At 45.4% G+C, this 27,483-nt stretch overlaps 1 protein-coding gene across 5 annotated transcripts in view; it reads left to right on the plus strand.

The window, feature by feature from the left end:
- LOC142587385 (uncharacterized) overlaps positions 1-27,483 on the plus strand; it is a 498,611-nt gene that overhangs the window by 60,913 nt on the left and 410,215 nt on the right. For 3 of the 5 annotated variants that reach the window (XM_075698347.1, XM_075698344.1, XM_075698348.1), the window contains exons 2-3: positions 18,395-18,546; positions 25,186-25,209. The exons of the other annotated variants lie outside the window; for them this stretch is intronic. In XM_075698347.1, coding sequence (XP_075554462.1) covers positions 18,395-18,546; positions 25,186-25,209 — 176 coding nt within the window. The remainder of the gene's footprint in view (positions 1-18,394; positions 18,547-25,185; positions 25,210-27,483) is intronic. 5 annotated transcript variants of the gene reach the window in all.

Genomic DNA, 27,483 nt, shown 5'->3' on the forward strand with positions numbered 1-27,483 from the left:
GACCCACAAGCAGTGAGTGGGCAGCTACGCCATCTGCCCCCGCGGCGGTTGCAGCTAGTGCTGCTCCGCCAACCCAGCAGACGGCGTCACCGACCCCGAAGGTGGGCGCAGCCCAGGCTGCCCCAACCAGCGAGGCCCCTTCCTGGCCAGCGCTGCCAAATACCTCAGAGACCCCCATCGACCTCCGGGCTGGTGGGCGCAAGGGTCTTCCCTTCCGGGGCAGGACCCTCTCGGAAAACCTCTCGCTCGCAAGAGCGCTTGTCCGGCGTCTCACAGGAGGCAATGGACACTACACCTGTCCTCAAGGCGCAGCAAACGCCTAAGGAGCGCCGACACTGACTCGAACGCTTCAGAAAGGGCAAAACCCCTATAACAGGGCCTCGGAAGGGATCTTTATTCTAGGGCATACCTTCCGCTTCCGCAAACACAACACCAATTTTCTTTAATATGGATACACAAATCATTCAATGGAAAGTCAGAGGTCTTCTTAGGAATCTTGATGATGTGCAAGAACTCATCTATAAACACAATCCAAAAGTGCTGTCTTTATAGGAAACACACTCAAAATCAAAATACACAAACTTTCTTCGACAGTATGTTACTTTTCGCAAAGATCGCCATGATGGTGTCGCAACATCGGGCGGTGTTGCAATTGTAATTCAAAAAAGCGTAGCCGGTCAACGTTTACAGCTACGAACGGCCCTTGAGGCAGTGGCGGTTCGAGTTGTTCTGCTAAGCAAACTTATCACTATTTGCTCGCTTTATATACCCCCACATTACAAACTAAGTAAACATGAATTTCAGTCCTTTATAGATGAATTGCCAGAACCGTATGTTGTTCTTGCGATTTCAATGCACTTAACTACCTGTGGGGCGACCCCCGTATAGGTGCGCGAGGACGTCTTGTTGAACAGTTGCATTTTTCTTCTGGTGCGTGCCTGTTGAATAAGAAGGAAAACACATATTACTCTCTTGCAAACGGAACCTATTCTTCAATAGACATTAGCATAGTCTCCCCGTCTGTACTGCCTGAACTTGAATGGGAAGTTACCAACAACCCTTACGGCAGTGACCACTTCCCTATACTGCTAAAATCACCTAAAGAAAACGAATATCCACCACACGCTCCTAGGTGGAACATTGAGACAGCTGATTGGGAGAAATGTCGGTCTCTTACTAGTATCTCATGGGCTTACATGTCTTGGTTAGGAATTGATGCTGCAGTGGAGTTCTTTACAGCCTTCATAATAGATGTCGCATCTAAATGCATAACAGAAGTAACTGGCTTGGCGTGCAAACGGCGTGTCCCGTGGTGGAACGACGATTGTAGTATCGCTCGTAAAAAACAGAACAGGGCGTGAGGGTTGCTACGCGCTTCTCCCATTGCGGAGAATCTTAGCAACTTTAAAGAAGTAAAATCCCAAGGAGGGGGAACCCGCCGACAGGCCAGACGAGAAAGTTGGCAGACGTTTCTATCGCGTACCAACTCGTTTACTGATGAGGCCAAAGCCTGGAACAGGGTCAATAGGATAATCAATAGGGACAAGCATATTCACTCCCTTTGGTAAACACACAAGGCGATACCCTACAACATCAGGCAAACTCAGTTGGGGAGTACTTTGAGAGCGTGTCAAGTTCAAACCATTATTCGCAATCCTTCCTGAAATATAAACAAATAGAACAACGTAAGCCATTAACAAGAAAAAGTCGAGAGAATGGGCCTTACAACCGTCCCTTTAGCATTGCCGAGCTGAGAGCTGCCTTGATCACATGCAAGAGCTCTGCACCAGGACCTGATAGAATTAGGTACGACATAATTAAGAACGTACACACTGATACAAAATTGACTTGCACTTTTCAACACTATTTGGGCTGCTGCATATCTTCCACTTACATGGAGAGAAGCGATTGTGATTCCCATACTAAAGCAAGGTAAAGATCCTTCGTTGGCGTCAAGTTACCGCGCGATAGTCCTCTCAAGTTGCATTTGAGAGCTGTTTGAGAAAATGATTAGTCGGCGACTCATACATTTCCTGGAATTATACCAAATGCTTGATCCCTTTCAGGGTGGGTTCAGAGAAGGGCGGTCCACAATCTATCACCTTGTGTGCATTGAGGAAAACATTCGCGACGCCTTTCTACATAAACACTATTTCCTATCCGTATTCCTCGATATGGAGAAGGCGTACGACACAACGTGGCGCTACGGAATCTTGAGAGACTTGCCGGGAATGGGCATGCGTGGCAATATGATCGCCTTAATAGAAAGCTCTTTGTCCAACCGTACATTCCGCGTGAAAGTCGGGAGTGTACTTTCACGTCCATTTATGCAGGAAACTGGTGTACCCTAAGGTGGTGTGCTCAGGTTCACCCTCTTTATAGTTAAGCTGAACACACTGCGCGCTTCATTACCAACAGCTATTATTTATTCCGTCTACGTAGATAACATACAAATAGGTTTTAAATCCTGTAACCATGCAGTGTGCGAAAGACAAGTACAGCAGGGATTGAACAAGATATCTAAGTGGGCAGACGAAAACGGGTTTAAAATTAACCCCCACAAAAGTTCTTGTGTTCTTTTTACTAGAAAGAGAGGCTTGGTTCCAGATCATTGTCTTCAACTGTGTGGACATCAAATGCCTATGAAGAAAGAACACTAATTTTTAGGTATTATACTTGACTCCAAGCTTGCATTTATACAGCACAATAAATATCTTAAAGAAAAATGTCTAAGGGCAATGAACTTGCTTAATATTCTATCACACTCATCATGGGGTAGCGACAGGAAGTGTCTGATGTATGTTTATAAGAGCCTAATTCGATCACGATTGGACTATGGTGCCATCGTATATAACTCTGCCGCTCCGAGTGCACTAAAGATCCTAGATCCTGTCCACCATCTAGGTATCCGTTTAGCTACTGGCGCTTTCAGAAGAAGCCCGATTGAAAGCTTATACGCGGAATCAAATGAATGGTCCCTCCATAACAGAGAACTTACATCAGCCTTACATATTTCCTAAAAATACACTCAAATCATCAACATTCATGTTTTAACACTGTTAACGATATGACCTGCATTACACTTTTTTATAATCGCCCCTCTGTAAGAAAGCCTTTCTCGCTTCGAGTGAGAGAGCTTAGTGATGAGATACACGTGCCAGTCCTCGAGCTTCGCCTAATGCATCCAACCAAGTTGTTACCGCCTTGGGAGTGGCAGGTCATAGAATGTGACATATCCTTTTTACAAGTAACAAAACACGCACCAGAGATCGAAATACGAACTCATTTCCTAGAACTCCAGCACAAGCACTCCTGCGCAGAGGTCTACATGACGCTTCGAAGTGTAATGCCGGAGTGTCGTATGCTGCCGTCGGCCCATCCTTCTCAGAATCCGATGTACTACATCCGGAAACAAGTATATTTACGGCCGAGCCCTATGCATTACTGTCTGCTGTGAAGCATATAAGAAAATCAAAACTACAAAAGCCCGCGATATATACAGACTTCCTAAGTGTCGTGAAGGCCCTGATGTCACTCTATACACACAAAAATTCAGTACTTAATGAACTATATTCCGTCTTGTGTAAAGCATACAGATCTAACCAGCATATGATTATATGCTGGGTGCCTCGCCATAGGAGCATCGAGGGTAACGTTCTGGCGGACGAGATGGCCACGTCAATCGCATCGCAAGCTGTTAACCCTACCGCTGCGGTACCTGTCACAGATCTTAGGCCTTTCGTGCGAAGGAGATTGCGAGACCACTGGCAACGCATGTGGGACGGGGAAACGGATAATAAGCTCCACCTGATAAAACCACAGTTAGGATTCTGGCCATCTACTACAAAATCGCGCCGAACAGATGTCCTATTCTGTCGTCTCAGAATAGGACACACGTTTGGCACCCATAATTTTCTACTCACCCGAAGTGAGCCCCCAACCTGTGTTAGATGCGGGGAGAGGCTGACCGTACTCCATGTCCTCCTGGACTGTCGGGAAGCCGAATCTGATAGAAAGAGACATTCTTTATTAGCATACCGACAGCACATTCCTCTTCATCCTGCAATGCTTCTTGGTCCAGAACCGCTTTTTAATACAGACACAGTCCTAGGTTTCCACAGAGGTGTGGTCTTACAAGTTATTAGTCCCATGCATACGTAGCGCCTCCTCTCTCCAGAGGATGCCACCGCGATAATTGTTTTGCATAGTACATGCCTCCAGGCCCTTGTGTTTCAAGGGCTCTAAGGAGGAAGTAGTGCTGTAGCATTTCTTATAATCTGATATATTTTTCCTATCGTATCATTCTTTTTATATGCATTGAAATGTTCATAGTACAAGTCATACGTCATCGCCATAATTTTATTATACAGATTTTACACACTTTAGAGCGCATATTTTAAGGCCTCTTTACAGCCACGTCACACCAACTTCACAGTAATCATAATTACACTACAAACTCATTAGCACAGACATGGTGCTCTTTGGCCATACCTGGCCCTTGCGCCATAAAACCCTATACATCATCTTATGCAGCCCTCCAATGCTTTCGAGGTTTACGGCGTGGTAAATGAGAACAGCTGGTGTCATAAATCGAGAAAATTTGTCATTGCGCTTCTGTATGAGGAAATTATATAATATTTTAATGGCTGCCGTGAAACTGTGGCATCGTTGGTAATCACCTCGCCGACTGCGCTGCCAGATGTGCCGAGGCTGGAGCACCGACTCTCCTTATACTTTTATTGAGAACAGGCGCTGCAAGAGACCTTCACGATCTCGCTCGTACCATGACGGTTAGTTACATGCGTATACCGCAAACCTCTAAACCTCGATTACAGAGCCTATATACATGATTGAAACTGAAATTACGAGCAAACCTTCCCCGGCGCAATCATTTATATAAACTAGAAAAAGAAGTCCTAAAACTGATCACTGTGGAACGCCTGATGTTGTTTTCAATCGGTTAGATTTCTTACCATTTATTTCAACGTATTGTGTCCGATCGGCAAGATTTGAGCGGATCCACATAACATCATAATTTATATTGATTTTCATCAGTTTTTTAATGAATTCGTTATGTGCGACCAGATCGAAAGCCTTCGAGTAATCTAAAAATATAGCGTCGACCTGCTTTCTATTGTTCAAGGAAGCTGAAAAATCGTTGACCGTTTCTATCAACTGTGTGACAGTCGAAAGGTGCTGTCAAAACCCGCGCTGATTGGGAAAAAAAAGTGTTCTTGTCTTTAAGGTAGGCGTAGATTGACTTTGAAAATAAGTGTTCAAGTAGCTTGCAGCATACACACGTGAGTGAAATTAGCCGATAGTTTCCAATATGTTGCCGTTCACCAGACTTGTGAACCGGAACCACTTTTGCGAACAGCCAGTCATCTGGGGCCCGTTTTTGTTTCAGCGAAGAATTAAGAATTATCTCTGGATAGTGAGCTACCCATTCCGCATATCTGCGCAGAAAGGCATTTGGTATGCCGTCTGGACCTACAGATTTCTTATCGTTAATTTTAAGCAAAAGAGCTACAATGCCTTCATGCGAAACCTGAATATTAGGCATTGGTGATGTGTACGGGGATTCTAGAGAGAGGGGAGAAAGACCATCTGCAGAAGTGTCAGTAAAGACAGATTGAAAAAAAATCATTAAAACATACTGCCATACGCGATTAGTTGACGCCACACTTTGAAATGGGGTCTGGTTGTCGGTCATGTCTTCGTCGTCTGATAAGCCAACCTCATATGATTCCTTCGTCGCCAGAAGGTGCCGGCGGTTGCGTCTGAGCACAGTATTGTTCTCTGTGCGCACACAGAAGGATCGTGGGCCTGCCGATCCGACCACCTTGGGTTTCCTGGCCCATGATGTTCCATTCAAGCGTACCGCGTCATTGTTGCTGAGGCCTGGTAAGGTGCGCCTATGACGACTTCTCTGCCGGTGTTTCTTGACGAGAGTCGCCGACATTGGATTGAAGTCCAGCAATGGTGTGGGCAGCCGCCTTCCTTGCAGCAGTTCCCCAGGAGACCGGCCATCTTCAACAGGACTCGCCCTATAATTTAACAAGCCCAGCCAAAAACACTCTCCTGCAGGTTTTGTTTTCTTCAGAATATGTTTATCCACCTGTGCACCTTTCTCTGCGAGCTCATTTGATTGAAGATACTGCGGGATTAATGTCACATGTCACATGTTGAAGTCGTAACGCTTTGCAAAAAAATAATAAACTCTTGGCTGCTAAACTGTGGGCCGTTGTCCGTACAAACTGCGGCTGGGATGCCGTACCTTGAAACAATTTCACTCAGCCTATCGATAACAGCACTGGCTGTTGTCTAGAGCAGTAGTGCTTCCTCAGAGAAATTGGACATCGAATCGTATGGGAACAAATAATCCCTTCCCGAGTACTGGAAAAGATCGACGCTGATACGGTACCATGGCTGCGTTGGCGTAGGTTGCATGAGCGAAGGCTCCGAATGCTGCTTATAAGCAAATGTCTTGAAGGTTGGACATTTTTCAATCAAGGACTGAATGTCCGAGTTTTTGTTCGGCCAGTAGACCGTTTGCCTTGCTCTAGCTTTGTATTTTACCTGGCCCAGATGGCCTGCGTGGATCCATTTCAATATGTCGCCGCGCATGCTTGTCGGTGTGAATACTTTCGTCCCTTTCAATAATATGCTGTTGACTACGGACAGCTCTGCGGCCACTGGTTTCAGGGGGCCATCGACAGGTTCTCCCTTCGCAAGCTTTCTTAACACAGTGCCAAGATGTGTATCGAGAGCGGTTTCCCGTGCAAAATTTCTAGCTGTATTTTCACTTACAAGTGCTGATACGAGCGTGACGGCATGGATCTCGATGTCACTCGTGTATGAAGCTGCCTTGAGTGCTGGAACAGGTGATCGGGAAAGCATATCAGCAAGGGCCATTTGTTTGCCAGGAATAAATGGTAGCATGTAGTCATATTTCATCAATCTCAAGAAAAATCGTTGCACTCTGGGTGACATATCACTTATGCCGTTTTTTTATATGTTTATCAGTGGGCTGTGGTCACTCTCTAGGATGAGGGGGCGGCCATAAACAAAATGATTGAACATTTCGCAACCGAAAGCTAAAGCCAACGCCTCTTTTTCAATCTGCGAATATCTTTGCTCCGATTCTGTCAAAGCTCTTGACGCGTAGGCGACCGGCTGCCAGCAGTCCCCTTGACGTTGCAGCCTACGCCTGCCATTCCTTTTCGTGGGTTGGTGTCCAATCAATGATGGCACCTTGTTTGACGAGGGATCGTAAAGTAGACGTACGCTGCGAGAGTGACGGTAGGTACTTGCTGAAGTAGTTAACGACTCGCAGCAGTATTTGTTCCGGCAATTTGTCCTGAGGTTTTGGCATTTTGAAAAGACCATCAACGAGATCTGGATTTGGCCTAATGCCCTTGTCGCTAATGATGCCACCCAGGAAGAGTACTTATTGCAGGCCAAAGCGACACTTGGGTGAATTGAAGGTTAGGCCTGCCTCTTCAACTGCTTCTAATGCTCTGCGCAGCCTGTCATCGTGTTCGGCCCGGGTCCCTCCCCAGATTAGCACATCGTCTACGTACACGCGTACATCTGGCAGGTCATCAAAAACCTCGTTAAAGGTTTTTTGAAACACTTCGCTAGGAAGCTATACCGAACGGTAGTCGACGAAAACGATAGCGACCGAAGGGCGTCGTGAATGTGCATATCTTCGATGATTGTTCGTCTAATGCGATTTGATGAAATCCCGCGTTTGCGTCGAGACGCGAAAAAAAAACTTCGCGCCTGCTAAGTCTGCCTGAATATCCTCTCTGCGCGGCATTTGGTAGTGATGTTTTTGTTGATGCGTCTTGGGTTCATGCCGACTCGCAATTTGCCGTCTTTAGTACAATGACAAGGGGGCTTACCCGATCTGTGGGGCCGCTGACCTTCTGGATGATGGCTTCCGCTTTCATTCTGCCTAGTTCAGTACGGAGAGGCTCTCGCAGGGACAGGGGCACTCTTCTAGCTCGCTGGACGACTGGCACAGCATCCTTGTGCAGCTCATTCTTGTATTCACGCAGGGCGCTTCATATTCCATGGAAAAGACATGGGAACTCCTTAACAATTGCTTAGCGGTTGCTCGTCTTCACGCAGTCAACAGCGCGCTGTACGATTCCCAGCTTCTCGCTGGTTTCTAATCCTAAGATAGCGCTGTGGTCCTTCATTACCACAAAAAGAAACTTCCGCACGGCTCACGGTCGCCAATCTTGACTGGCGCTGAAAACTTTCCGACATGCTTGATCATGTTGCCCCCATAGGATATCAGAACGGCGCAACTGGGCATCAGACTGGTCATCTTGAACTTGCTAAATATTGAAAGTGGCAACACGTTTGCCTGCGATCCTGTATCTACCTTAAAGGTGACGTACTTGCCGTCAATGCATGCGTTCACATGCCAGTCTCGTTCTCTGCTTGCGCTGCTGCTGGCGACATTCAGTACTTCGAAGTCGTCGTTCTCATTCTGCATTTCGTATACGCGCTCTTTCTCGCTGCAACAACATGCGAAGTAATTTAGCCTATTACACGAGTAACACATTTTACCGTAAGGGGGGCAGCGTCTCACGGCATGCCTTCGGTTGCAGCGGTTGCATTTTAGGTCGTGCCTGGACCCTCTAGGAGTGCCCTTGCTGGCTGTGACAGTGTTCTTATGGAGTTCTTCCTTTGTTTTCTGCCAGAATTCGTTTTGGCGTGTTGACGTTTCAGCCGCCTTGCATAGGATGACAACCTTTTCCAAAATCAGGTTTTTGTCCCTGAGCATCTTTTCTCGAAGTCTTGGCGACTTTGTTCCAAAGACAATTTGGTCTCGTACCATATCGTCTGCCATGGTCCCAAAGTTGCAGTGCTGCGCTTGTTTTTTCAACTCGCGCTGAAACTGCTTAAAAGGCTCCGCCTCACCTTGACTACGAGAATGGAAAACGCATCGCTCGTAGATTTTATTCTGTTGCTCCGTGCAGTATTCTTCGAACTTGGCAATCATGGTATTGTAGTCTTCCTTGTTGTCTTCTACGCTGAACACAAGATTGTTGAAAACCTTCAAGGCTTCCTTCCCCACGAAGCTGAGGAGCAGGGCCGTCTTCACCGCTTCCGAGCTTGGATTGGCTTTGCATACTGTCGCTTGCAGAAAAAACTCGAACTGCTGACGAAAGCGCTTCCATTTCTTTCCGCCATCCGATGTCAGGCGTAGCGGTTCAGTTTGCCTCAGGTGCTCCGTGTCGTTGCTTCTCAAGTTAACCTATCCCAGGTACCATTCGCTTGAGCTGGTAGCCTTGCATCCCACTTCTCACATCAGCTTTCGTTCTCGTTTGCAACGAACAGACTGGACAGTTGGGCTGTCAAGAAGCAAAATCACCACGCCTTTATTCTGCATCGTTATATATAGTCGAAGGTGAAAGGGTTAGTAACAGTGAGGGGCAAATATATGCACGTGGTAATCGTGCATGTAGATAGCACATGTGCGTTCATCAGATATGATGCAACGTGTAGGGTAGCAAACTGGAGTCAGTAGTTAACCTTCCTGCCTTTCCTCCATCCTTTTTCTCTCTTTTTATCTCTTTCTCGCTCTCTTTCTCTCTGTTGAAATTGTTCTATTGGGAGGAGAAGATTTTAAAACAGAATGTCTTGTACTAGTGCGGTGCACTCATATGGTTCTCGGAGCTGACGTTGTTCAGGATTGTGGTGCTTCCGTTAACTGTGACACAGACAACATTATTTCGAGTAGCACGCTTCTCTCCACCCCTGCCGGCACATCTTTAACAGCGAAAAACTATTTTGTTGTTTCCAAAGATTTGCTGCTGCCGTCTTTGTCGGTGTGACGTGTACCCGTCAATGTGGCAGCTACCGACGTTTTATCATTTTACGCTCAAACTCAACCACTCACGTCGAGCTGCGCGAAAAAGATGTGCCTGTGCCACGCTCTCTAGTGAGAGTATTCAATGGCGCCTACACTTTGTGAGCTTTCAAATATTCTTCCGTCCATTTCATGGGATATGAATCTCGCTTAATTTGACGAAATAACTTACAGCTTCATTACAGTTCTAAGCGAGGAGGAGCAGTCCCATACTAGCTATCCCCACCGAAGCTCATCTGAAGAGCAGATCCTACGGAGGATCAACAAGTCGCTCCCTTTACAAGAGTGCCACGCTGTCACACACGTTTTGCTTGCACGTTTTTCGGTGTTCGATTTGACACAAGATGACAAGCAGGCTTCACTCTTGTGTTCTGGTTCTCGCCAAATATTTGACTCCGCATCTGTAAACCCTATTTAGCAAAAGCCTTGCCGCGTGTCTTCGACAGAGAGGACACTTATGGCTGAACAGGTGAAAGACATGCTGCAGAAGAGCGTTCTTTAAAATTAATCTTATCCGTGGGCAGCACCAGTCTTTTTGTAAGGAAGAAGGATGGATCTTGACGGTTCTATGTCGATTAAAGGTAACTGAATGAGGTCACCAAAAATGATGCGTGCCCCCTTCCTAGAACTGATGATATCATCGAATGTCTACATTCCCCTACCTATTTTCCACCACTGCATTTGCGATAAGGCTATTGACAGTTACCCATGCACAAAAATCATAATGAGCACATGGCCTTCGTGACGATAGACGGTCTCTATGATTTTCATGTTTTGCCGGTCGCCTTTGTAAATCGTTAGCAGCATTCGAACCATTTATCGATACTATCCTCCGTCGACTTAAATGGGAAATCTGTGCTACCTCGATGATGTAGTGTTTTTTGGCAGAATATTGTGCGAGTATAACAGGTGTCTCAGCCTTTATCTGGATTGTGTCGAAAAAGCCCGCTTGATCCCAATTTCGAAGAAATGTCGTTTCAGTGCAACCGAGATGTTAATGTCGGTTGCAGATCTTCAACCATGTTCAACAGCTGCGTGCGTTGCAATGTTTTTGATTGGATTCATAATTCTTCGGCAAGGTCCTCCCATATTGTTATTAATAATCATAGTCGCCAGTTCGTTGTGGACGCCGTAGAAGAACTGCTTTGTCTCTGCAGTTCACAGTTCCGCGATTAAATTCCTTTTCACCCTCAGACTAGTAGAATGTATTAATAGAGTTCTAAAATGCTGGTCATGTAGGTATCTTGCGATAACACAGACTGGGATAACATTCTTCTGTTCATCACCTGTACTTATAATACTGCCAAGCATGAGACGAGTGATTACAGTCTTTTACCTCCTTCGCGCAATTGCACCACTAAGCTGCATTGAGAATATACTACCATTCGACCTTCACACGAGCCCTTTGTCGCCAAGATGCTTTCTTGCAGAAGAAACAGGTGTATTTTTCGTCTTCACACTGTGGCCCGGCAACACCAATCGAAAGAGCACTAGGACAGCCGACATCAGCCCGTCTCGTACACTAAAATAGACTTCGCGTGGTTGTGGAGGCCACAACGTAAACGTGGTGTGTGCGAAAAGTTTTTACCCCGGCATGCGGGCCCAAACGTCATTGTAGATCACTTGAGCGACTTGACGTACGTGGTGGCACGCTTGACGTTAGCTGGTCGTCGGTCTAGCCGGGCCCACTTGGCACATGTTCTCGTTTTAAGTTGTTTCACCCTACACTTTCCCAGTGATTTGTAGTTGCCCAGTGGGCTTCGTCTGGCAACCGAGAATTTCCATGGCACGAGCCAGGCGAAGATAAGAGTTAATGGAGAATACCTTACTAAATTGTGATTTGGTGATGATATTGCCTTGCTTAGTAACTCAGGGGACCAATTGTAATGCATGCTCACTGACCTGAGCAAGCAAAGCAAAAGGGTGAGTTTAAAAATTAACCTGCAGAAAACTAAAGTAATGTTTAACAGTCACGGGAAGAGAGCAGCAGTTTGCGATAGGTAGAAAGACACTGGAAGTCGTAAAGGAATATATCTACTTAGGGCAGGTAGTGACCGCAGATCCGGATCATGAGACTGAAATAATCAGAAGAACAAGAATGGGCGGAGGTGCGTTTGGCAGGCATCCCCAGATCATGAACAGCAGGTTGTCCTTATCCCTCAACAGAAAAGTTTATAACAGCTCTGTCTTACCAGTACTCACCTACGGGGCAGAAACCTGGAGGGTTAGGAAAATGGTTCTACTTGAATTGAGGACCACGCAACGAGCTATGGATATAAAAATGATGGCTTTAACATTAAGGGGGGATAAGAAGAGAGCAGATTGGGTGAGGGAACAAACGCGAGGTTATGACATCTTGTTGAAATCAAGAAATAGAAATGGGCGTGAGCAGGACTTGTAATGAGAAGGGAAGATAAACAATGGTGATTAAGGGTTACGGACTGGATTCCAAGAGAAGGGAAGCGTAGCAGGAGGCGGCAGAACGTTAGGTGGGCGGGTGAAATAAAGAAGTTTGCAGGGGCAACATGGCCACAATTAGCACATAACCAGCTTAGCTGGAGAAGTATGGGAAAGCCCTTTGCCCTGCAGTTGGCGCAGCCAGGCTGATGATGATGATCATGATGATCATGATGAGCCGGGCGAGGAGAAGAGGAAGACGTTAGCTGGCATAACCTATAGGTGCCATTTTTTCCTTACCATCAGCTTCGTCCTGGGAATAAACAATGTTCAACCTTAACCGTAGCAATGTATTTTCTGTTGGGAAATGTCTACAGTCGTGTACGTACGTATATCTGGGTGGCGTGTTACCACTGAACAGATCAGGTGAATAATGTAAATTTGCTCCCACGCGACAGAACGAAAACGTACAGATGGACAGATCTTGCCCTGTGCAACTCGTCTACGTCTTCGACCTTTCGCGTTGAAAGCAAGTTATGGTATTAATGTAGCAAATCGCTCTACGTTTGACCCCATTGCATGGACTATACTCGATGTGATTATACAATAAATGACAGATTACAATAAATGAAAGATTCGAATAGAGCAACTTACAAGCTACTGCAGGTTTGATTAATCAATATTAAGAGTACCGTGCGTCGTGAGCAGCAATGTGTAGTTATGTGCGTGCTTAGCAAAAATGAAACCGCTCACATTCTTGCGCTTGGCAAGCGGTGGTAATTCACCTTGTGTTCAAGACTTAAAGCCTGATGTATTTGCACTTCTGTTCCTGCAGTGTATAAATATTGAATAATCAATAGAATTTATTATTTCAGTATATACCTGGCGGGGGTCTGCTTGTGATCTCACTCTTCAACGTCGCAACAAGTTTGTCAGTGAAAATATGGAGGACGCATTAGGTTCGCCTTGAAGAGAAGAACTCGATCACATTAAAAAATCCCTGACTGATTCTCTAGCTTCCCCGCAACTGCAGTTAACGTAACCGTAAAGTTTTTCGTGAAATGCTGGCGCCGAACTTTATGGACGAAAGCGAGCTTTCTCGGGCAGACGCGGTATCTTGCGTGGGCCGATCTTCTCTTATTGTTTCGCAATTGAAATATTTTAGTCTGAGAAGGTTTCATATAAAAGGTATGTGCTCTCAGTGTTTTGATTCAGGACCCATATTTTTAGGCTGTCATTGTCTAAATTACAAGGAATAACTTTGTAAACAATGTAAGAGAAGTATGAGCAGCTTTCGTTATAGAAGAACTTTAGAGCCGTATAAAATATATAGGGCAATTTTCGCTCACGGCACGCCAACGCCAACTACGGTGACGGACGCAGACACAACATTTTCATGACACGGGGCCCTTAGCGCTACCGCGGTAAAATTACGCCACTACCATGTCAATAAAAATGAAAATTGCTCTTAAAAGATCCAAATTGCAAGCGTGACCACGAATGGCTCGCATAGTCCCTCTTTGTGTTTCGTCCCTCCTGCAACAGTATTGCCGTATAGGAAAGCTATGAAATCGTGGCCTAGTACCCTAACAAATCATTAAGGCGGTTGTGTTAAGGACCTCGTGTCGTAGAAAATCCGGTGTCGCCGCCGGCGTCCCGCGTGCAGCGTTCAGGGTCACACGTCGTTTCGGCAAAAACAATTTCGAGCCATATTCCGAACCACACCTATCCAACCACTCTTCTGTCACCAAAGTTTCTCATACCTGGTCTTTCCTTCTTCACAAAGTTATTGCTCAGGATTTTGAGACCGGCAGCCCACAAACAAATTTAACGAAAGAAATAACCCACACCGCATATGTTTATGTTAGGTATTCTATGACTGAAATAATAATAGCGCGAAATAAGCACCGGAGAACAACCTACGCACAAGGCTACGTTTCTACCAGAAAGCTCGCCTTCGTGCATATCGTTCGCCGCCAGCGTTTCCCAGTAAAGTGTACGGTTACATAAGGTGCAGTTGCCGGGAAGCATGAATAGCAGTAGGGGTCTTAAATGGCTATCGCTTTCCACTCTTAAGGGGAAGCTTTAGCTCGGGCCCAACTCCGACGCGGCCTATTCAAATACATGTAAAACGCAAAAACGTTTTTATGAGATAACCCCTGCACAGATTTTGATGAAATTTGTTGCATTTGAAAGAGAAAGTTAAATTCTAGTGACTGTTGGAAGCCAAATTTCGATTGCTTGAATTTTCTTAAAATAATTTTCAAATATTTGACCGTTCGAAGAAAATAGAAGCACGAAGTTTAGAAATTCATAGCTCTGCATCAAAAATGGATATCGCGGTTCTGTAAACGGCATCCATTAGATCATTCAAAGCGGACAAATTCAATATGTCATTTTACATCTTACGTGAATTTGTTATGTTGGTTACAACGGTCTTGCAAAGGTTGTATTTTCCTTTGATTAAATTTTTTGATATTCATGTGTAACATATCAATTTTGTCCGCTTTAGATGTACTATTAGATGCAATTCACAGAAAAGTATTATCATTTTTAGTGGTTGAGTTACAGAGTTGTAAACCTGATAGTTAAATTTTTTGAAAATTTTCTATTTTTGCCAATTAATGATAAAAATTGACGACCTAACTAAACAATTCGAAACCAACAGTCACTAGATTTTAGGTTTGCCTTTGAAAGGCAACAAACCTCGTCAAATTTGGTGCAGTGGTTGCCGAGAAAAACGAATTCTCCTTTTACATGTATTTAGATAGGAGCACCCGAGCTAAAGCTTCCTCTTAAAGGCAAAGTATTAGCGTGCTCCAATTTTTTTTTATTTCTGGCTTCCCACTAACCACTAAAGCGAAAAAGAAACGAAAGATGAGTATCATGTATTGCTGTGGTTGTTTGAGCTTTATTTAGTTTTATTTAGTCTAACTTCTGGCCATTTTTGTACATGCTAACGGTGATCCAGACATATAGTTCAATGCTTTCTAGCCAAAAAGATGATGCGCCCTTTCCATATCGCCCCTCGCGGGGGATACAGAAACTATCAACACTGGTGGAACAGCTTCCCGGGCATTGTGGAGACACCTGTATATTCTTCCTGTGAGGCCGGAGTGAAGGAACAGGTGTTTCTCGACCATCAAGCATCTGTGGCCGGTGGTGCGGAGATTCTTCACCAATGCCGACTACAAGTCCTGTTAATCTATCTCAGTGCTGTACACAAGCACTCTAAAGGTTCAGTGGGCGTACCTGCGGAAGACATCAGCAAAATGAGGATCGCTTTGTGACATTGAGCCGTCTTAACACACACTATGGACAAGAACTGATTCTGAAATATACGACGTCAAAAGAAACCATACACTCTTTTTCCCACCTATGTGAAAAAAATTTAGAAATCCGTGAAGACTTGGCGAACACTGATTGTGACGTTCTGCATCATAGATGCGCCAATTGATTCTCCTGATGCGATTTGCCTGGACTTCAGAAATGTGTTTGAAGTTGTATCGCACTATCTGCTACTATGCAAGTTGCCCTGACTTGGCATTGAAAGCTTGCTTTATGACGGGATAAACGATTGACTTCACGCGCGCACGGAGCGAGCGTTGATAAGCGGCTCCCCGTCATTGCCGATAAGCGTTTGTGTGTGTAAAGGAGCGTGCTCGCTCCATTACTGTTTGTAGTTTTTTTCGATTATCATTAAATATTCATTCTATTTATCGTACAAAAAACGTTCGCATCGAAAGTTTTCTAGCTGAAGAAGTGCAATTGTAATATACAAGACGAGTGATTTTTAAAGCAGATTCAACGTTAAAAACACCGCGTATGTGTACGTGCGAAGTAAGGAGGGTTGCCAAGAGAGCGTAGTTAGGGACGGAAGTAACTTTCTTTCCCTCTGTATTCTTACAGTGAATCTATACAGCTCTAAATACCAGTGGGTTTTTCATTCCTCTGGGTACAGGCACGGGAGACGCGCGTCGTCGGGTTCCTTGGAGCATCAGCTGATGGAGCTCGCCGCGGCAGATCCGTGGCAACAACGTATCTGAGCGTATCTATCTATCTATCTATCTATCTATCTATCTATCTATCTATCTATCTATCTATCTATCTATCTATCTATCTATCTATCTATCTATCTATCTATCTATCTATCTATCTATCTATCTATCTATCTATCTATCTATCTGTCTGTCTGTCTGTCTGTCTGTCTGTCTGTCTGTCTGTCTGTCTGTCTGTCTGTCTGTCTGTCTGTCTGTGTCTGTCTGTCTGTGTCTGTCTGTCTGTGTCTGTCTGTCTGTCTGTCTGTCTGTGCAGTCTTTATGCCGAATCACTTCCCCAAACTGCCCTACTAGCTCGGGCCTATACGTATGTACTGCTGGTCATATTGCTGCCGTGTACATTGCATAATTGACATTCCAGCTTCGTCATCCAATCTTTATGACGTCTTCATCAGCACTCAATCATCGTCTTGTAACAGTCTGCATCCCTTCTCATACCGTCGTTGCGATGCCATTGTAGAGAATTCATGTGTCACTCCATCATCAACCGGCTCTGATCATGCCTCTGTCGTTGTACCTTTCCCGCCGACCCAGTCTCTAAAGTTTTCCAATAGCTTCGGTGACCATGAGGTCGTGATCATGATGCTGTCGTTGTCACTACAACGCCAACATTGCTTCTTCATCAGACTACTGTCATGCTCGCCGTCATCATGACATCTCCGTCGTACAGTTGTTATGCATTCGTTGTCATGCTTTCGGCGTGATATCTTCATTGTGAGTTCACCATCATCATTCTAGTTTTGTCACCGTAATCACGCCATGTCATTCTATTTCTGCCACCGTCGCACAGTCTTTCTGACGCTAACGTTATCATAGTCTCGTCTTCAATTTATTATTTCATACTGTTCTCATGCCATCGACGTTACAAGGGTCATTGTCATACGCTGGTCGCCGTGTATTTATTCTCACACCGTGCAGTGATATTGCTGTCAGGCGTTGTAACACGTTGTCAGGCCAACGCCGTCCAGCATTCGCTCTAATACCGTCATAATCATGTCGTCCTTGTCATCATTATTCATCATTATTATTCAACATCATTATTCGCTATTCCTTCCAATTGGTGCTGCCGCCAGTGAATCGCGATCATGTAGGCGTTGCCAGGCCAGAATAATCATGTACACGTTTTCATACGTTAGCCGCCGTGCCGTCGTGTTTGTTCTGCCATCGTGATTCGAGCTTCACCAACCAGGTGTCGTCATAGTGTCGCCATCATGCCTCTAGTGTCGCACAGTCTTCGTGATGCAGTCGTCGCCATGCCATAGTCGTCCTCGCATTCTCTCCATGCCATCATCACTTAATCGCCATCTCAACATTGTGTGCTATCTTCGTCCTAGCGCTTTCCTCATTCCATTGATATCGTCCTTTAGTCGTCATTGAATTATCGTCAGCTAGTCGTTGTCATGCAGTTGTCATTACCGTCATGCTCATCACCAACCTTGGCTTGTGAAAATCAAAGCAAAGTGAGTCATTGATAGAGACAATATGTGTCACACGTAGCCGAAGCAACGAACTGCCAGAATGCTAGCTATTGTTGCTAAATAAGCGTGTGTCGAGCGATATTGAGTGCTTATCTCGTTACTGTAGATAGCCATCCTGAGATACTTTCTGAAGTAAGTGTTTTGTCAAGTGATATCCTGTGCTGATGTAATAGGAAGAGGGTACGTCTGGAATACGCTTTGCTCTTCATCAGTAGGGGCTTTACTCAGTGAGAAGCGCCACAGGTGATGGGTTGTGCAACTTGCGCCTCTAACTGGATAAACGGCACCATCTGTAAGCCAGCAAGAGCAATTGACCACGCCGTGCCTTCCACGTCCCGCGTTACAACAAATGTCATGAGGAACACTTCCGATTTTTTTTCTGCTTTTCAATACTAAGCTACACCATAAAAATCGTGTAAGATAGTTTATAAAAGAGTGCCGACTGTTGCATTTCAATGTAATGCCTACAATATATTGAATTTTTCTTCTTTCTTATGCATACATATGTTGTAATACATTTATAGTACAAATAGTCTGAAAATTGATGCTATATATTCTATAACATTTCATAGGTGCTGAAGTCGGAAGAAGATGTTTACCTGTTCCGTGCCCCGCCAAGTGGATGGAGCACAAGCAACAGCATGTGCATGAAGTCGCAATTCTTGAGTTTCGATGCAGCCAAAGGAGAATACAAACGTACTTTGTATTATTGGGGGTTTTATACGTGAGTAAAGATATTATCAGCATTCTCACAAATGTGCAAGCAGTTTGAATGATAATTGTTGTTATCTGAACAACTTCTTTACAATCAGCCAGTTACTGCAGGTACATGTGTAAAATTATTCATTTCGCCGAAAATATTAGCGGCAGCGCCCTTCGCTTACAAGCTCACTCCATCTGGTAGTAACGTAATAAGCACTGCCTCTCATTCATTTTATAGAATAATTTCTAGTACTATACTTCCGTTGCAATCTCTCCTACACTGCTGTTGGCCATCTATGTGTTCTAGAGGATTCTGAGCAGTGTTTTGTGTCACTGTTTCTCTGAAAAAAATAATAGTTTAAACAATTTTCTTTGTATTCTCAAGTTGTTTTTACAATCGCGGCGCTATCAATACTCATTTATGTTAGGAGAACACAAAACTGCCTTAGGTTATGGTGCTCCTCCTGAGTGCTTCGCCTACGTGAAAGACATCACTCCTTCATAATAAAGACACTTCCACTCAACGGGCATACGTCCTATAGACGCGTAGAAGACACATTCACAATGTTAGCTAAATGTCCTGGCAATCACGTTGTAACTGCTACAACACGCCTTCTAGAAGTTCTGAGAAAGCTTTATAAGGTCTTGTAACTATCTTGAGGCAACTTTGTCGCATGTTTTAGAAGGTCTTGTCGTCGCGAAGACTATCGGATTCACCAGGAAACTTAAAAATAGAACGTTTTGATCAGCGCTCTGTAGCCATTTTAAAACATCTGTTAGTAGTGTGAGCAGGTATTGGACGATCAAGGTGCTGCAGTTTTTAGTACCTTATTAAGCTAACGTATATGCACATTATATTGAATACAGGAACATTTACATCTACAAGAAGGCATACGCAAGCCATTTGAAAACTGTTTAACCATATAATTACAACATATAGGAAACAATGACACACACTCCACTCTGTGAAGATGGAATGGCAGCGAAAGGAGTTTGCTTTTCGTCTGAGAGCTTTGACTATCGTCAGCTTCCACTGTCATTCCATCGTCCCAGAGTAGAATGGTCATTTGTACGAAGTGTCTGATAATGGGAGTAAATCTATTTGTATGGATGATTTACTAAAGACAATCGTTGATGTTCGATTGAGACTCTTTGTTTTGTCAGGGTAGCCATGGTTCCTTTATGATCAGTGTGATATACACTCAGTGGCTCGACTGCCACCATATAGAGGTTCTTGGCTAAAATCAAATCAAAAACGTGGTAAGTATCATGGTGAAACGTGGTGAAACCTGGTAAGTTTCATACGGTAAGAGTAACTTGTCGGCCGAACTCTTCCATAATGTATTCGATGAACTATTTGTTCTCTGGCTTAGAAATATCCACGTTGAAGTCTCCGTTGGTGATCAGAGTTGTGGTATCATACTGTCTAACCGACTGAAAATACATGATCATAAACTTCTTGATTCGGACATGGAAGTAGCGGGCGAGATGTACACCGTCGAGATTACGACTCCTTCTTTCGTTTGTATAGCACAAATACCGGCCCACTCGATGACCATTCTGTTAATTCCAAGATCGAAGGTTTGCAGTTGAAGTCCTTATTTATGTAAATAGCAACACCTATAGCGTGCGACTCCGCCCAGCGATCCCACACGACTCCATAACAGCCGCTGAGCTGAGTGAACGAGTCTCACCACGTTTGCGAAAGCCACAGGAAGTGTTCTGGTTCAGGATTGCATCGTGATTGAGATGTTGCGCATGCAGATTTAGTGAATGAATGTTCAATGCCGCAACTGCAATCGTATACGGTTCCTGCAGTGGTGCTTGGCAATTCTTGTTCTTTAAAACATCTGTTCTTACCCGTGTGCTTAGGACCTCTTTTGGTCCTACGTGTGGCAAGAATAGTTCAAGGAATCGTTTCAGGCGCCCAGAGGGGTATGTAGCTTTGACCCTTTCTGCAATATCCCCATAATCGGCCCACGCGATTTTTTTATGTTGCCGGATGGCGAGTGAGTGAGTGAAACCTCTATTGAGCTCTAGTAATTGTGTTCTTCTTCGGCTGGGGCGCATACTTCAGGGAAGTCTTCCTCCTTGTGTCTTCCCCGGAGTCTTCACCCGCTGCTTCGCCCGTACTCTATCCCAATGGTCGGCTGCCCTCAGTCCAGGGCTACACTGGCTTCCGCTGTCCATCATGCACGCTACACTAGACGTAGCTGATCTTCGAAGCAGTCGCTGAACAGCAGTTCCTCCCAATGCTCCGCACTTGGATGTGATACCATTGTGACTGCGTTAATTTGCTGACATGTCCATGGTATGTAAGAAAACAGTGTGGTACATGCGCTTTTACAGCTAGATGATATAGATATATCAGAAATTTGCGAATGCATCGAGGCATCTTAATGTACAAATGGAAGGTAGCGTATCGGGTACAACTACTGCGGTAGTATCTTCTATCATTATCTCAAATACTTGTTGCCGGGATACCTTGTATCGCATCATGGTACAATTCCAAAGTATCTTTGCCAAGCTCCGGTCCCAGCACACGCTGTGCGAGAAATGAGCGGGCCGAGTGCTCCCACATATAGAACAAATGCATCGTATCCACGCTACACGCACGCACGCACTTGCGCGGCAGATGTGCAGCATACATCCTCATTCTTGTAGGTCCTACGCCTAGCGCAAGTGCGTTACTTAACTAATAGAATGTCTCGAAGTAAAATGCATCAGAAAATTTCTGAAGTACCACTTACACAGACTCTGCAGACATGATAGCATCAGATTGTAGTTCGAATGTAAGAGAAAACACATTTTTGTTACGTGAAAAATGAAGAACAAAGCACTTTTCCAGCTACCGTTTGAGATCTGTCCGAGTGGCCGCGGCCGCTAGGTGGCGCTACTGTTTTTTCGGTGAGCATCTCAAGAAACATCTTCAACTAGAGACTAACAGATCAGGGTAATGACCAAAGAAACTAATAACCACTGAATGGCAATATGGCGTTGTAATGAACAGTATGACAATGCATAAAAACAAAAGAAAATGAAAGGTATGTCATGAAGCATTTTGGGCAGTAGGCGTTCGCCACTAGAATGATAGAGCAGTGAGAGGTAGTACAGCCGATCGAGCACCGAAACAAGGTTTATCTCTCTCGTCGCCGTTCTCTGTCTCAAAGCCACAGCCCCATATCTCCTTAGTTTACAGTAAGGTTATCTCACTCGCGCAAACGGAAGCCTTCTCGGCGACCTACGGGTAGGATAAAACAGGCGGATCATAGTACGGCTTGAGACGCTGGACATGCGCAATTTCACGTCTTCGACGGCGATGACCCAAAGGTAGCTCGAGGGGTTCCACGATCTAGTTGACTGGAGACGTTTGGTTGATCACGCGGAATTGGCCCTGGTACTTCGACGCGAGTTTCGGTGACAGTCCAGGGGTAGCGGCTGGAACAAATCCACACCAGCGAGCCATGAGCATAGGATACAGGGGCATGGGAAGTTTCTCGATGGTGCTCCTAGCGTTGCTGGTCTTCTGCCGTAAATATACGGGATAGTTTGCGACGCTCTTTTGCGTGTGCAACAGCTTCGGATAAGGTAGTGGTTTCCGTGGTGTCAGGGCGGTATGGAAGGATAGTATCCATTGTGGAAATAGGTTCGCGTCCGTACAGGAGAAAGAAGGGCTAAAATCCCGTGGTAGTCGGCGTGGCGCTATTATAAGCGTAGGACAGAAATGGTAAAACATGGTCCCATTTGCTTTGGTTCGGTGCAGCGTACATGGCCAGCATGTCACCAAGAGTGCGATTAAAGTGCTCGGTAGCGCAATTTGTGTGCAGATGGCATGCAGTAGGGGTGCGATGAATGATGCAGCATTCTTTGAGGAGAGCCTCGATGACGTCGGAGAGGAAGACGCAGCCTCTGTCACTAAGTAATTCCCTGGGAGCTCCGTGGCGAAGGATGATGTGGGCGCAGGAGAAACCAGGCGACGTCACGTGTAGAACCGCTATACAAAGGGGAAGTTTCCGCATAGCACGTAAGATGGTCGATGGCCCCGATTACCCAGCGATTACCGTCGGATGTGGTTGCCAGAGGTCCATAAATGTCAATGCCTACTCGATCAAAAGCACGTGCTGGGCAAGCAAATGGCAGCAATGGGGCGGTTGCACTACGAGGGGGATCTGTGCGGCGTTGGCAAACGAGGCAGGAGCGGAAATAATGAGGGATGAATCAATACATGAGCTGCCAGTAGTAACGAAGGCGTAGACGCGCGTATGCCTTTAGGACACCTGCATACGCGCACTGGGGGTTGTCGCGGAACGCTGCACAAATATCCGAACGCAGATGCCGAGGGATGACAAGGAACGAGTTGCGGCCATTCTGGAGGTAGTTCCGACGGTACAACCTCGCACCTCCACTAGTTAGCCCGCACCTCCACCAAATGTCGTGAAGCACTTTGGACAGTAGGCGTTCGCGACTAGAACGATAGAGCAGTGAGAGGTAGTACAGCCGATCGACCACCGAAACAGGGTTTATCTCCGTCATCGTCGCTCTCTCTCTCAACTCCACAGCCCCACTGCTCCTTAGTTTACAGTACAGGTAATAATGTTATGACACCATAAAGCTGCCTCAGCAACCTATTTACTTTATAAGGGCAGTGGTAGTGTACTGAATCATGACGTGAGTTTGTAGAGAATGAAATTTGGAAGTAATCTCGCGCGTCTTGGCCGTTGCGTTGTCGCCTCAGTACTTCACACTTGCGGGCTTGCGGAATTGTTCTCAATCTTGGTGCCTTATGAATTCATGGCTCCCTTAGATTAGTAAATATACTACACCACAGAATGCTTACGCGGTAAGGGCAATATGGACGGAAAAGAATGAATTTGATTCGCGACCGTGTTAACAACTTTGATGCAATGAAAACTGCAATGAAAACTTCCGGAGCTGGGGATAGCTTACAGAAACTTAATATTTCAGAAATTTCGAAGCGTGAGATACCTGTCGTTATGCTCCTGAGTAAAAGAAGACGAGCAGGGTGGTAAGCAAAAAGTAACAGTTTCGTCCGAAAGGCAAAGCAACGATTGCGGCGGAATATAATTGGGAGCTGTAGGAAATAAGGATACTAGTTTTATCGGCCTTATAGGCTTGGAAACATTCGCGCACTAACTCAATTAACAACCATAGTGTCAACGCGCACAGGGAAAAATTAACACATCACACTCTATGTCTGCGGACACTCGCTGTTGAAACGCTGGCGTGAGGAAGCGCAACAGCAGCAGCGAGCAAGGTGACCTTCATGCGGTCGATCGCTTCAGCGCAAACTTAATTGTTAGAACACAGCACACGCGGAGCTACGAGCTGTTGGCCCACTTAATCTCTTCCCCTGAAGCAGACCGCTTTCAAGAAAGAACCCGCGCGTTTCTGCCAAAGAACGGAGTCCCCCTCCCCCTATCTCCTCTGCCCCGCGCTACAAGTTCCGTGCGTGCGATGGAACACGGCGCAGTTCCTCCCCGCTTTCCTCCCTCCCTTGAGCGCGCGACATTGAGCCAAGATTGTCGGTTGCCCTTGCGCCCGATCACCAAATACTCATTTGCTGCCGGAGAACAACGTCGCCCCCCTCCCTCTCTCCGTATCATCCGGCCACGGCCTTTTGCGAGCCACACTGAGCCGCTATCGTCTACTGCCTCTGCGCTGTTTCACTCACACGTGCAGCTTACGGCGCGTGGCGATGATGTTATCGCCCGTGGACTTTCTAAGGAATATCCCGATCACGCCGACACCGAAGGCAAAAATGGGCCAGAGTGTCCATATTATAGCTATCTCAATAAAACACAGAAAACAATAGGACACGTTATCGATAAGACCCATAGTGGGGTATCGACCTGCGCGGAGCTGTTTATGCCTGGCAAACACAAATGGTGTTGGCACGGCTCTAGGAACGCGTGACCACACACTAATTTGGTGTATTTCACATTAGGCTGCTTTACTCAGGTTTCAGCGAGAGTTGTGAAAATGAACCAAAAGATTCATGCTCAATACACTATTTAGGAACACATCAGCGTGCACATTTTCATATGTTATCAAGAATCTCAGCAGAACGCACATCGCTCAATGATATATTGTGCTTGGTAACAAAACTCTCTTAGTTATGGCACCCATACTGAAGAAGCCTACCTTCTTTTATTATAGTGCACAGTCAGACCGATTACAATGGGGTTGTCGAGAATGCATGTAGCCGTTTCATGTAAACGAGATACGTCAAAAGACACTTAGAATAACGATTGTTGGCAGGAATGAAGGAAAACACTTTTTCGCACTGTAAACTTCTTGGTAAACATACCCAGCCTAGCCAACATCTTCAGCCCCTACCCATGGTAACTTCACATGATTGAGTTCACTTGGAAAGTTGTTGCGCCTCGTAGGACTTTTTAGCTCGTAGGGAAAATTACGTTGCTAAGGCTAAGCGGTTTTGTCGCATACGTGAGCACAGTTAGAGCCGTTCTCATTGCTGCCTTTAGGCGTCGCATGAGCCCTTCGCGCAGGGTAAATCTACATAGGTAAAATACAGGGAGATGTGGCAAGTGAAAGTAAACAAGTGCATGGTGTCTTTTCATGAAGTAGACAAAAATTATTGGTCATGCTGAACTAATCCTTCTCTGCTTTTTTTTCGCAGGACGAAGACAGAATTTGGCCCCGTGTGAGTATCCCTCTACGTACATAAGTTAACACACGGTGCTACCAAATGAGTGGCAATAATTTTCTAAATAGATCCGTGAGGCGCTAGCGTGCTAATCGGTAGGTGCTGCCCTAGTTTTCTCAACATCCGAAGCGAGGTTCCTCCTAACATGGCTAAAAAATTTCCTAGGTGTTCCTAGATTTTGGCTATACGTTGATCATTTTTTCACAAAGAGCTCTGCAAATTTAAAGTTGTCGTTTTATTACTAAAAAAGATAACCGACGATCACGATACTTCCTCATGTCAAATTTGAGTGCAAGGCTATAAATGTTTTCATTTCGCAATACACTGGCTGGCCTGGACAATATCTTATACGACACTTGCAAACGGAGCCAAGTGGGGCGCTACTGCCTCGCTAATATGTAGATCGGAAGACGCAGCTCTTGGGTGATGCGTGAGCGCAATTTACAGGAGCCACCGCAGACAGATGCCGCACTACGCTTTTGTTCTCATGTTTTCTTCATACGCTCCTTCTTGGCTTTCCTCCTCGCGTCTTTCATCCCCTGTGGCGCTCCACGGTCGCTCTTGAATACTTCAATGTGGTCGTTCGCTCGGTTACGCCGACGCTTGCCGGAGGAAAGGGCGCCTAAGCATTGCACTCTAACAGACTGCAAATTCTGTACTCTACATTTACTTCGCAGCGTTTTCTTTCTAATAATGAAATAGGGAAGTCAATGCACTCACACCTAAATACTGACACAATGCAAGTTGATATGCAAACAATACTGATTTCTGCTTGAGCCACATTCACTGAAGGAGATGCCAGCCCGTCTATAGGTTGTCGTGCAAAAGGATAGACAGTTGGGTGGGTTGGTACGGTAACATGATCTTGGCTTGTAGCGCGAAGTGAACACAGACACAGAAAGGAGCAGACAGGACGAGCGCTCGTCCTGTCTGCTCCTTTCTGTGTCCGTGTTCACTTCGCGCTACAAGCCAAGATCATGTCATAGGTTGTCGTGAAAACTTGTTTTTTATGTAGAGCAATATGACTATATGGTCAAATTTGTTCGAATTACAAGGAATTTAGGCGCCAGGGTTTCGTCAAGGAATGTATTCAATGTCAAAACAGTGTGCGAGCGCACCATACCAACCTAAAAATGTGAATATATTTTGCACGCCGCGTACTCACGTGGCACCACCACATTTGCTTACGCGTGATTTGCAGTAAGGAACGCAGACACAGGAGGGATTTTTATGTTTACTTCTAAGGAAAAATCGTGCTAGCACATTACCAATCGAACTCTGTGCGAGGTTCGATTTTGAATGGGCCGTGTCCACTGAATTTTTATATGTGGATGCAGAGCTGGCTCTTAGATCTACGACCACGTAGTCGTGTTCGCTTACGTCCAAATTCGCCGTGCTGCGTTGTTTCGTGTTACGATATACGTTTATAACGCTAATTACAGATAAATATTTCATTCAGAATGCACAGTCACAGGTAACCCAGCTGGGGTACGAATGGCAAAATCGCAGTACCAGTAATCTTACTCCCTTAAAGAGCCCAGGACATTCACATCCTGTCGTTTACTAAGCGAGACATGTTCGCTGCGCTGTAGTGTCATGAAACTCGCAGTTCGCATACCAATGCGAAAGTAATCTGCATTGATTGATAACCACAGGCGGCTGTCAATTGAGCCGTTTCATTGTTTTAACATGTCCACTCGAAATTTCCCCCGCAGTCGACAAATGTTTTTTATTTTCATAAAGATGGTCTAAAATTCCCAAAGCTAGAAAAACTTCAACGGGAACTGAAACTAGGCGGAATATAACTAGTTGTAGGTAGGATCTGAAATCTTATCGTCCGCATTAGACATAAAGTGCTTTACCAATTGCTACCCAGACAGCCATTCTCTCGCCCACTTTCTTGGACATTTATGTGTGTGTGGAAGGTTAGCCTTACAAGGTTAAGCCAGCGACGCTCACAATTCAGTCCATTGATATGGAAGAACATGCTTTAAACGCTTGTGCCTGCTGCGGATGACCGCGTGGGGTCCCTAAACACACCTTATATATATATATATATATCATCATCATCATCATCAGCCTAGTTACGCCCACTGCAGGGCAAAGGCCTCTCCCATACTTCTCCAACTACCCCGGTCATGTACTAATTGTGGCCATGTTGTCCCTGCAAACGTCTTAATGTCATCCGCCCACCTAACTTTCTGCCGCCCCCTGCTACGCATCCCTTCCCTTGGAATCCAGTCCGTAACCCTTAGTGACCATCGGTTATCT

This window comes from Dermacentor variabilis, chromosome 7, assembly GCF_050947875.1.
Source record: "Dermacentor variabilis isolate Ectoservices chromosome 7, ASM5094787v1, whole genome shotgun sequence".
Classification (NCBI taxonomy): Eukaryota; Metazoa; Arthropoda; class Arachnida; order Ixodida; family Ixodidae; genus Dermacentor; species Dermacentor variabilis.